Raw genomic sequence first — 10,663 nt, 5'->3', positions numbered from 1 at the left:
TACAGAGGGGAAATGGGGTGGGGGGGGGGGATTCAGATTTTACAGAGGCCAGTTTCGAGGCCAGTCTAATAAAGCAATCAATCAATCAACATTCACAGCATAAAAGTGATTCTCAAACTATTTCATGTCAAAGACCCACAAACTGACACTCATTAGCCTGCGGACCCCCATTAGAAAATATATGCCAAGGACCCCCATAATAGAAGATTTTTACGGCACTAGCAGTTACATTTTCAAAGAACCCCCTGTTTGACCTGAATTAGGCTATACGGCCCCCATTTCTATCTCTGGGACCCCAATGTATATTGTAAAATCAAATCAAAGTTAATTTAACTCTGAGTGTACAAATAGAACCAAATAGGGTCCATTTAGCTGGGGACCCCCTGGAACTCCCTCAAGGAGTCCCCGCCCGGACCACACTTTGGGAACCTTTACCATGCGTAAACACCTCTTACTCTGAAAATATCAAGCCGGAAGAGCGCCCATTGTTGTAGCACCATCCATCCAAGATGGCGGAATACTTGGCGTCCATTTTCGGCACTGAAAAGGATAAGTGAGTAAATTCGAGTTATAACTTTACTATCGTATGCTTTTCTTCTGCCGTTCATACTTTGTTTCTCATCTGGGACGTATCTTATCATGGATAATCATAATGCAAGAACTGGCTGGTTGGATTAAAGTTAAGACTAGCATTCAGAGACTGATGCTAAGTAGCTGATGCTACTGCTCGCTAATGCTAACGCAACGTATAACCTCTTAATTCAAATTCATGCATGTGTTTACTTTCTTTGGTAGTATTGCTTCACAACTGTGTTAAAAAGTAAATTAAATAGACTTAAGTATATTTAGTACAATATGCCTAGGTGAAATTACCACTATCAAACATAATTGTGGGAATTAGCAGGCACGTTTTTTTCTTGGGACAATCGAATGAATGAAGACAACTAGCCACTAACCGCCTCAAGTTGTTGAGGTCCTAAAGACCTTGAAATGAATCGGAATCTAGTAATCTACATTTAGAGAATCGTACATTATTACCAGAAGAACATTAATTTCTGTACCTCACCATTTTCATTATTGTCTTGTTATTCTAAAGGGTGAACTGCTCCTTTTATTTTAAAATTGGTGCCTGTCGACATGGCGACCGCTGCTCGAGATTGCACAACAAGCCCACTTTCAGCCAGGTAAGTTGAGGATACTAGTCCTGAAATGTAGTGCAAACTAATAATGTAATATAGCCATACTTACACTATTTAGTACTTTGTGTTAATTATTCTGCTTTATACGTTTTTATGAGCACTTGAGCAGGTTATCTTTAATGATATTTTAAAGTTTTATATTTTCCATAATGCATTTCTCTCCATCTTTTAACATGTAAATGGACTTTTCTAATGTTGCCTAACATTTTAACTTTTAATTTAAGGACACTCGCCTTCCATGTGGGCATCGTGCAATCTAAAACTTTTTTCCAGGTCTCTTGAAGTTGTTAATTTTAATAACTTTCAATGTGATAATCAAGAAGTTGCTAATGTAAGAGATGCTTACAGCTAGCTGGTGTAGTAATTAAGTGTAATGATTATAATACATCAAAGTAAGATACTATTTTTGTTAGCATTTCTTTGCTAAGCTTTGCAAGTGTACTTACTGTAAGTAAGTAAGCACTATTTGCTGTCGGCTATACTAAATTGTTACTATAGCATGTAAAGAGATGAAGTTTTGTTTGCAATACCAATTTTGGTTGTAAAACAATTTCATCAATATCTGATATTTGCATGCTCACTTTTAGCATGGGTCCCTCAATTTTGGTTGTGACAAAGGTATGCAGTTTGAGCTGTGTAACTATAATACAGAATAAGCAAACTTAAAGTGTGAGTAATAAAAGTTAAAAGTCAAACTACGACAAAAGTTGCTCTGTCAAACTAGGTCAAGCGCTTAATGTCTGCCATCCATGAGCCAATATTGGCCAACTGTTTATCGGTCTGGCTCTAATCGATAGAACTTAGTTTCACAGAGGGGTTGTATATTATATAGTGTATTTCTCTCACGCACACACACACTCACTAATACTTTAAAATTGATGTTTCCTTTGTGTTTTCCAAGTTGTCTGCTGGTCTTCAAACACCTTAGCGTAGACTTTTTGGTTTTTATATAGGGTGTCTGGTATCATTCAGGTAACCAAATGTTGGGAGAATCTTTGGTAGATATTTTCATATTTTGTCCTGCTCATCTTCGAGTGTGCAAACCTGGATTCAGGCATAAGACATAATCGTCCCAGAAGTGGAATGAACTACAAAGACGGTCAAGTACTGGCAACCTCTACATCTTTTTGGTGTCATTTTCTTCTTTCAAAGTTTTAAGTCCAGGAATTTTCAGCCCCAACTTACTACCAGCTTCTAGGTCCAAGAAGTATCCCCATCCTCTTCCTAAGGTCGTATGGGTCAGAGACCGCCCTCCTCCATTCCCATCACTACCAGGTTCCTCTAGGTCCTGGATGATAAACTTTAATCCTCCAAGTCTGCAATTGTAGTTCTGGGGGAAGATAATACATTTATTTTTTATAAATTTATATCTTTATTTTTCCCTCTGCAGACCATCTTGATACAAAACATCTACCGTAACCCCCAAAACAGTGAACAGACGGCCGACGGCTCCCACTGTAAGTGCCTCTGCTCCAGTCCTCTCTCAGCCCTCCAGGTTTTCATTCTAGCTGAATCCCGCTGAATCCCGTTGCTTTTTTTTAAAGTTCTGCATCTAATAGCGGATGCATTGCTCTGGAGGGTTGGTCTCAGTACTGGTAGCAGGGGGTGCTAAAGCGGGGAATACTTATACTAGTGATTGATGCCCAGGTGCAGGCTGGCAGGAAAAAAAAAATACGCCAACATTTTTGCTCCTTCCCCTCTCCCAAAAAAAAGTTAGGGTGTGCCGGTGCGGTGTTCCTCAATTAAAAACAAAACGTATGTAAACACATCTCGCTGTTCTAGCAAGCACCTCAGACAAAGGTGCTGAAGAGGTTTTAAATATGGAATTTTGTGTACTTTAGCAACATACAAAATAACTATCAAACCGCTCATCTGTTGACATCTATCTATAAATGCACCAAGTCTGTGTGTACTGTAGTAATCCACGTAACTCGAGAACCGGTCCCCCCCCAACCGAACAAATTCGACACGCGCGTTCCACACCACCACAGGGATTGCAGTGCCTGGTGTCGAGTCGGTCCGACCCACGGTTGTCCAGAACGGGCCCCAAAATAACTCTGCCCGGGCTCTGGCCAGGGCCCATGCCCAGGGTCCATATATGGAGCTGGCCTGTTCTTACATCATTCTTACGTCTGCGTAGTAGACTCCATTTTTGCGCATGCCTGAAGCAACTCCATATATGGGCATAAAAGGGACACAGACAATATCTGGTTGGGCCATCGTTCAGAGTAGGCCAGTGCGCAACGGTCACTGCTGTAGAGACTCCAACGCGCAGCGCTCTAGTAAATGATAATTTGTATGTAGACTAATTTGTGTAAATAGTAAGTACTACCTCTCTGTAATATTTTGCCTGAAGGGTGTTTTTGTTTTGTACCATACAATGGTAATGTTGTCTTTCTCAGTTGAAAATCTCAGAGTGGATGTTAATAACTTGCATATTAAATCATACAGTACATTAACATTTTAAGATTTAAGATTTTTTTTCTCTCAAATGCTAAATGTGTCCGGGTAGCTCGGTCAAGGTTTGATCCCGGGCACTGCCAACTCTGTATGAGTACCATGGCTTGGGTAACTGAGTCATGTGGTAAGTACTGAGCTGATGGTAGATGTAAGTTGCTCTCTACCTCAGCAATCCATCTCCCTGACTGAGAGGAAATGTGTGTATATATATATATACTTCGGTATATATATTTAACATTCTGAGATTTTCACTTGTGCTTTCTGATTTGCAGCAGCCTGGACCAGTGCAGTGGATGATGATATATATTTTTTATCTTATGTAATTTTTTGGGGCCTTTATGGAGACAATTTTTGAGTCTTTGCCTTTTTATGTCAAATTAAAACCAAATCTCACTAATGTAAATTTTTTGTATTTCAGACAATTGCCCTCTTGAACATTTACCGTAACCCTCAAAACAGTGCCCAGTCAGCTGATGGTTTGAACTGTAAGTTTTGCACACATTTGGGTCTCAAAAACACACTTTTCATGCGCCTACCTTTCTCTTTATTTGACAATTACCTTCTGGAGATCTGAATGTGTTCACATAGGATCACCTGCCAATACTTGACGATTTTGTGATACTGAATGTAATGTTCCTACACCCACCCACAGAGAAAAGTGTAATGGGGTGGCAGTGGCTCAGGGGTAGAGTGACTGGATGGGAATCACAAGGTTCCCTGTTCAAACCCCGGGTTCCCACAGAGTTGGTGTCGAAGTGTCCTTGAGCAAGACACTGAACCCCTAATTGCTCCCGATGTGCAGGTTGGTGCCTTGCATGGTTTCCTCCGGCATCGGTGTGTGAATGGGTGAATGTAATGCACAATCTCTGTAAAGAGCCTTATATAAAGGTGCTATATACATGCACCATTTACCATTTCATGTTGGGTAATACTGTACTTCTCTTTATTGGCTTGGAGACACTCCAGATATTAATATTACTTCCTGAAATTCTAGCACTGAGACTGAGTTGAACATTTACCAAAGCTTCCGGGTATTGTGTGAGGGCTATAAATATGAAATCAAGTAGTCGGTGATAGAAGAAGATGGATACTGCCTTTTTAAAGGTTCAGTCTAATCACAAGTTTACATTCCAAATGTTTTGGTAGTTGTACTATGCAAATAAAATAAATGCATCATTTCAGAAGATGGATTTTTATTAACTAATGTTAGTGTGTAATTCTCTACTATTGCCACTAGGTGCTGTCAGTGATGTGGAGATGCAGGAGCACTATGATGAGTTCTTTGAGGTGAGTGCTTGCCTACTATTCAGTATTTTAGCTGTGACGTGAGTAGGGTTGGGATTCGTTAGGATTTTAACGGTTCCGGATCCTTCCCGGATCCCTCTTAACGGTTCCGGTTCCTAACGGTTCCCTTAACGGATCCTAATATTATTTTTTCCCCTTTTTTTCTGACATAAATGATGCTTATATTATACCTAACCTAACCAAGTACATAATAAAAACAAATTAATTAATGAAATTATTGAAAATGCACTTTACAAGTATGAGGTGGCACTATTATTTAAACTTCACCACCACCACCACCAGCTAGCCACCACAACAATATCATTTTTACTCTATATATTGCAATTTGCTGTATATTAAATACAGTACACATTGCAATAATGATATTGTTGTGGTGACAAATGTTGTCTTTAATGTTCAGATTAATTTAATATGAAGGACCCCTTACCCTAATGGAAACAAATAGTGCTTTCTTGGAATAAAAAAATCCTTTTAGCAGACCTTGTATTGAACTGTAGGCTACGTTCCTGTGCTTTTTTCTGCAAACTGTTTATAAAGTAGGCTAATCAATCTATGGAGGTATATGCACCTAAACGCTGGGCTCTCAACAGTCACGCGATTCATTTAAAGCCAAATCAAAAGCAGTTGAGTTGCTTATAAGTTGTAAAAAATAAGTGCAGAAAATTGATTTGGCATGATTCATAAAATATCAGACAGAAAGACGTCGAGACATTGGCGTTCTAAATTAACACCATTAACAGTTGTACAATACACCTAATGAAAAGCTCTGTAGACATAGTAGTTTTTATTTTCTATTACGTTACTAGCCTGGGGAAAGTGAACCAGCCTTGCATCATCCTCATCCCCCGCCGGCTGTGGTGGAGCTGCGGGGAGTGTGAGCTTTCCGCATGGCTCTCAAACGCGATTTGCCTAGATTATTCTCGTGAGTTGTGGACTCGTGTAGGCGTATTGATTTTGAGTTGTTTCATCAATGTGGACGTGCAACTGGTACAAGTTGCAACAACCTTTGCAGGGAACTATAGCATAACATTTATTCCACTTTGCGTGCTCAGCCTCAGAGTCATTTCCCTCTCTGTTAACCACACTTTGGAGATCTCTTCGACATCACTCGCTCCGTGGCGGTGAGCGGTCGCTGAATGCACAGAACAGTGGGCGTATCCTCCCCGACCCCACACACTCCTTTAGGTGGGGTGACGTCACCTCAGGCTCTGCTTGCATGCATGCACATTGCACAGACACAGCGGAGCTAAATGACGACTGATGAGAACCGTTTGGGGAACCGTTAATAAAAAAACGATGGAACCGGCTCCGGATCCGCAATGTCGGAACCGGGTCTGAAATGGACCCGGTTCCGAATCCCAACCCTAGACGTGAGCGCCCCCTCCTGAGATACTTCCGGGTCCTACTTTTGTGTCGCTTTTGTGTCCCCATGGAGTTATACTGTGACGCTCCGTCGGACTAAATCCGAGACGAAAACAACCACGAAAGTCTAATTTTACCGCTTTCCTCGCAACAACAAAGCTGCGCTGCTCTCCCGAATCTGACAGTGACAGGCCGTCTGTCCCACATGGAATACTATCGCCATTTTATTTTATTGTGTCAAATAAATCCTCATAATGCAAACTAGATTCAACATACTCAAGCCTGCACACATTCTAAATATACCCCAGAAATATTTTACCGATCAAATGGACTGTTGCCACCTTCAATAATAATGATAATAATAGTCTTTATTGTCTCCACATCATATATTTTTGTTGTCATGGACACTTGTACAAAACATTAATAATTCCACTCGAGTTGGAAGCATTAAGACCCATTTTAACCCTCAATGGCTTCCTTTCTGAAAAATAACGTCACTGTAAAAAGATTCACGCGTTTAGAAATTCAATTTACAATGAGTGCGGACGGGAGCTGGTGGGACCTGGACGTAACGTAGCACTACAAAATGACGTCGGACTTAAATACTGAATGGAGTGCTACAGGAAGTGAGTTTGCAATGGGTTCCCCTGCCAGATTCCCAACGCTTTTTTTTTTTTTTTTTTTTTTTTTGTCTATTGCGTGTAGTAGAGTCCATAATTTAGTTTTTGTTTTCAAGTGCAGTCATAAAACGGCTATTTTTAAAGATTGATGGGAGATTTCCAGTCTGCAGAGTGGTTGGAAACAGCAGATAAGCACACCTTTTTATTTTTAGAATGTTAGTTGGGATGCGGTCCTAGATGCAAGTAAAGTAAAATAACTTTAAATATTAACTTTTTTGTGCACCAGATCTTCAATACTGAACTATAGAATTTCTGGTTGTAATACAGGACAGGAGTGTCAGTGTCTGTTGGATGCGATGAGTCACTTGTTCCTTCCTGCATAATTATTGGAATTATTACAATGAATGTTAGACTGCATCGTCTGCCTGATAAGTTGATAAACTGCGTTTCTTTCTCTTTTTTCCTTTTAAATCTGAGAATCTTAATTTCCCTCAATGTCTAATATGAAAATCTACATTGTGCTTATATGCAGAAAGAATACAAAAGGCATATTATATTCCTTAATCAAATATTTATTTGACCACTTGAGATACAGGGCCAGGCAATGGCATCTTTGTATGAGGAATAAAATGAAAAGTGCACTGTCTTGTCTGTCACATCACATGCAAAAGCAGACATTTCTGTGGCTACCAAGGTGGAGGAGGGACATTTGTTAAATGTTAAGTTAACAAAAGGTCATTCAAATTTTGAAGATCAGACCTATTAGGATCATGTCAGATGGACTGCTCCACTAAATTCATAAATGTATTTATACACGTCACTGTTATGTCATCTATTTTGCATTCTCTCCCTTATCTGCTGCTCTAGGAGGTCTTCACAGAAATGGAAGAAAAATATGGAGAGGTGGAGGAAATGAACGTGTGCGATAACCTCGGAGACCACCTGGTCGGGAACGTGTATGTGAAGGTTGGTTTTGTGTATGTGCATTTGATGCACGTACACACGCATTTACCGCTGCCATGATTTTCTGCATTGAACACTGATATTGTTGCTGTCAGGTGGAAACCTCATAACTCCATTTTTGAAGGGTTTTCTTTCTTCATAAATCAATGCTACTTGAACACCCTTTATGTCTGTGTGTTATGAACATATTGAACCAATGGAAAGTATCAAAGCGCTTCTGAAAGAACCTTAACTCCATTTGATCCTCAAATTGCGTACATGAGAGTGAGAGAGACAGACAGACACACACACCCTCTTTTAGTATCTGTGTGTGTGTGTGATAATCAAACTTGGAGATCCGGTGTCAGTGGAGTTAAGAGGTTTTTCTGTCTGATAAGAACTGTCTTGACAGAGAACCACCTAACTCCGCTTGAGCTGTATTCGGGTAAAGTGGTGATAATATAATGACACATGCAAGTATCTGATAATATACAAAGTCACAATACCAACTTTGATGAGGCAGTATTGCTTTGTTTCAAAAAATATAAGGTCTTCAATTTCTGAAAAATTTAATATTAGTTTTTCCATTTGCTGAAAAATGAAGATTTTGGAGTTAAGAGGTTTCCTCCCGACAGCAGAGATATGCCATTGCCGCTTACACTTTTTTTTTTACAGTTCCGTCGTGAGGAGGATGCTGAGAAGGCAGTGATGGACCTAAATAACCGGTGGTTCAATGCACAAGCCGTCCATGCTGAACTGTCCCCAGTCACAGACTTCAGAGAAGCCTGTTGTCGCCAGTATGAAATGGGGTCAGTACTGCAGTATAGAATCTTTGTGCACTTGAACTTTTCAGTGTCCATATTGAGACATCTTTACCACAAATCACTCCCATTTGTTCAATTTTTGGAGCGGTGCCTCGGCTCCATTACAGAGCTATGTATGTCTGTCCCTGTGTCTGTATGTATGTCCAAGCATGGAAAGCTGCACCACCTAAAGTGGTACGCTACAGTAGAGAGCACAGTGCACTACAATACAGTATACAGACTACTACAGTATAGTAACTATAACAAATGTATAGTTGCACCGCTCACTTCACACAGGAATGATTTTTTTCTGTTCAGACTTGATAAGCCAATCTGAGTCCAATAGTACAAATATTGGATTTGTCAGTCACTATGCTTTCTATGGCATAGGACATGAGACTAATTATTTGAGCGACAGAGAGGTGTCTGCGTCAATTTAACAAAGGTGCAGGCGATCAGAAATCGGCAGGTTTGGTAGGTTTGCCCTACTGTATGCTGAATTGAAGTGGACTCAGCCCCAGACTTTTTTTTTTTCTCCCTGGAAATAAAATCGTCTGGGTTTCTGAGGCTACTCTGTATGAACATAGCCTAAGATTCTTCTGTGACATTGATGTTTTCCTGCTTTTTTTCCCTCATGCCCTTAAACTGCGATGCTCTTTCTCCACAGAGAGTGCACCCGTGGTGGCTTCTGTAACTTCATGCATCTGAAACCCATCTCCCGTGAACTTAGGAGAGACCTCTATGGACGCAGGAGGAAGGGGTACAGAAAAAAAATCGAATTTCTGAAACCAATTCTTGGTGCACAAAACATTTTTAAAGCTGTTTCATAACACTCCTTTTCTTCTCCTTCACAGCAGACACGCCGGTAGGTCTCGGTCTCGTTCCAGAGAGAGGCGTTCCCGCTCAAGGGAGAAGCCTAGAGCTGGAGGAGAGAGAGGAGGTGGAGGAGAAAGGGGAGGAGGAGGTGAAAGGGGAGGAGGAGGAGGTGGTGGTGGTGGTGGTGGTGGTGGTGGTGGTGGAGGTGGAGGAGGTGGTGGCCGTGACCGCGAGAGACGCCGCTCAAGAGACAGGGAGCGTTCCGGAAGGTTCTAACTGGAGATGAGGCCAAAAGCCCTCCTCACACCTTTTTACATCTACCCCTGTATTCAACCGCCTCAGTTTTTATTCTGTTCTCCCAGTTCAACTCCAGCCTAATGTAATGGAAAGGTGTCATGAATGACCAAAATGTGACAAACTTGTTTTTCTTTTATCAATGATTTTTTTTTGTGATAAATAATGTCTCATTAAATTTAAAAGATTTGTATTGAATATGACTCCTCTTTTTCCTCATTCTGACAGCATAGTTTTTGATGGTTCCGTTTTAAATAATTTCTCCTTTCTAGTTGATTTAGCAGCAATCATTTTGCAATCATTTATTTATTTACATAGTGATATCACTGAGCTCTGCTCTCCAGTATTTTGATGGTAGCAAAGTTGCTTATTCGTTTGTTTTGCTACACATTCCGTTTTTTGAGAAATGTCACCATCGAGATAGCCGTGTGATTATTTTTTTTTGTCGGTGTTTTTGAAGAAACATTGTGGCTAGTTTGACACTACTGGTTCTATGACAAATATTTTTTTAGGTTAAGTTTGCCAGACCCTTCTGGGTCTGACTATGATGATTGTATAGTAATAAAACTCAAGCGAGATCACATGTTGGAGCAACATCTGGCAATGATTACCATAAACTATAAAATGTGTTTGGTTTCGTTCGTGTTGGCTGGCTGGGATCAAATTTGATAAAAGTCATACTGTTGCCTATCAACAGAATATTTATACAAATTGTATCATACAATGCCGGTAATACACTTGAATTGGTAATCACGTCAGTGTTACTGGCACTGCTCTTTGGCTGTGCGCCAGCTCTGAGCTCTAATATCTTGGAATGTAAATTGGCCCTGGCCTGTAAGCCCATCCTACTGGACCAAGGCGG

The 10,663-nt window shown here is 40.5% G+C and overlaps 1 protein-coding gene across 2 annotated transcripts; it reads left to right on the top strand.

The window, feature by feature from the left end:
* Positions 1-480: 480 nt before the first annotated feature.
* Positions 481-9,999, top strand: u2af1 (U2 small nuclear RNA auxiliary factor 1). Of its 2 annotated transcripts, none has more exons than XM_083775905.1 (8): positions 481-553; positions 1,097-1,184; positions 4,078-4,144; positions 4,897-4,946; positions 7,814-7,912; positions 8,564-8,697; positions 9,359-9,451; positions 9,546-9,999. In XM_083775905.1, the coding sequence occupies exons 1-8, from the start codon at positions 510-512 to the stop codon at positions 9,781-9,783; spliced, it is 813 nt and encodes a 270-aa protein (XP_083632031.1). In that variant the 5' UTR covers positions 481-509; the 3' UTR covers positions 9,784-9,999. The 2 variants fall into 2 exon arrangements, with proteins under 2 accessions (XP_083632031.1, XP_083632030.1); XM_083775904.1 differs by having other exon boundaries at positions 4,870-4,946.
* The last annotated feature ends 664 nt before the right edge of the window (positions 10,000-10,663 follow it).

Source organism: Protomyctophum parallelum (genome assembly GCF_964188405.1).
Source record: "Protomyctophum parallelum genome assembly, chromosome: 11".
In the NCBI taxonomy this organism is placed as follows: Eukaryota; Metazoa; Chordata; class Actinopteri; order Myctophiformes; family Myctophidae; genus Protomyctophum; species Protomyctophum parallelum.
Note: the sequence above shows the minus strand (reverse complement) of the source record. Positions and strands in the feature narration are given on the sequence as shown.

Coding starts and splice junctions, on each gene's coding strand:
- u2af1 (XM_083775904.1), top strand. CDS start 510: ATGGCGGAATACTTGGCGTCCATTTTCGGCACTGAAAAGGATAA. Junction 554..1,096: donor TTCGGCACTGAAAAGGATAA/GTGAGTAAATTC, acceptor GTTATTCTAAAG/GGTGAACTGCTCCTTTTATT. Junction 8,698..9,358: donor TGTCGCCAGTATGAAATGGG/GTCAGTACTGCA, acceptor CTTTCTCCACAG/AGAGTGCACCCGTGGTGGCT.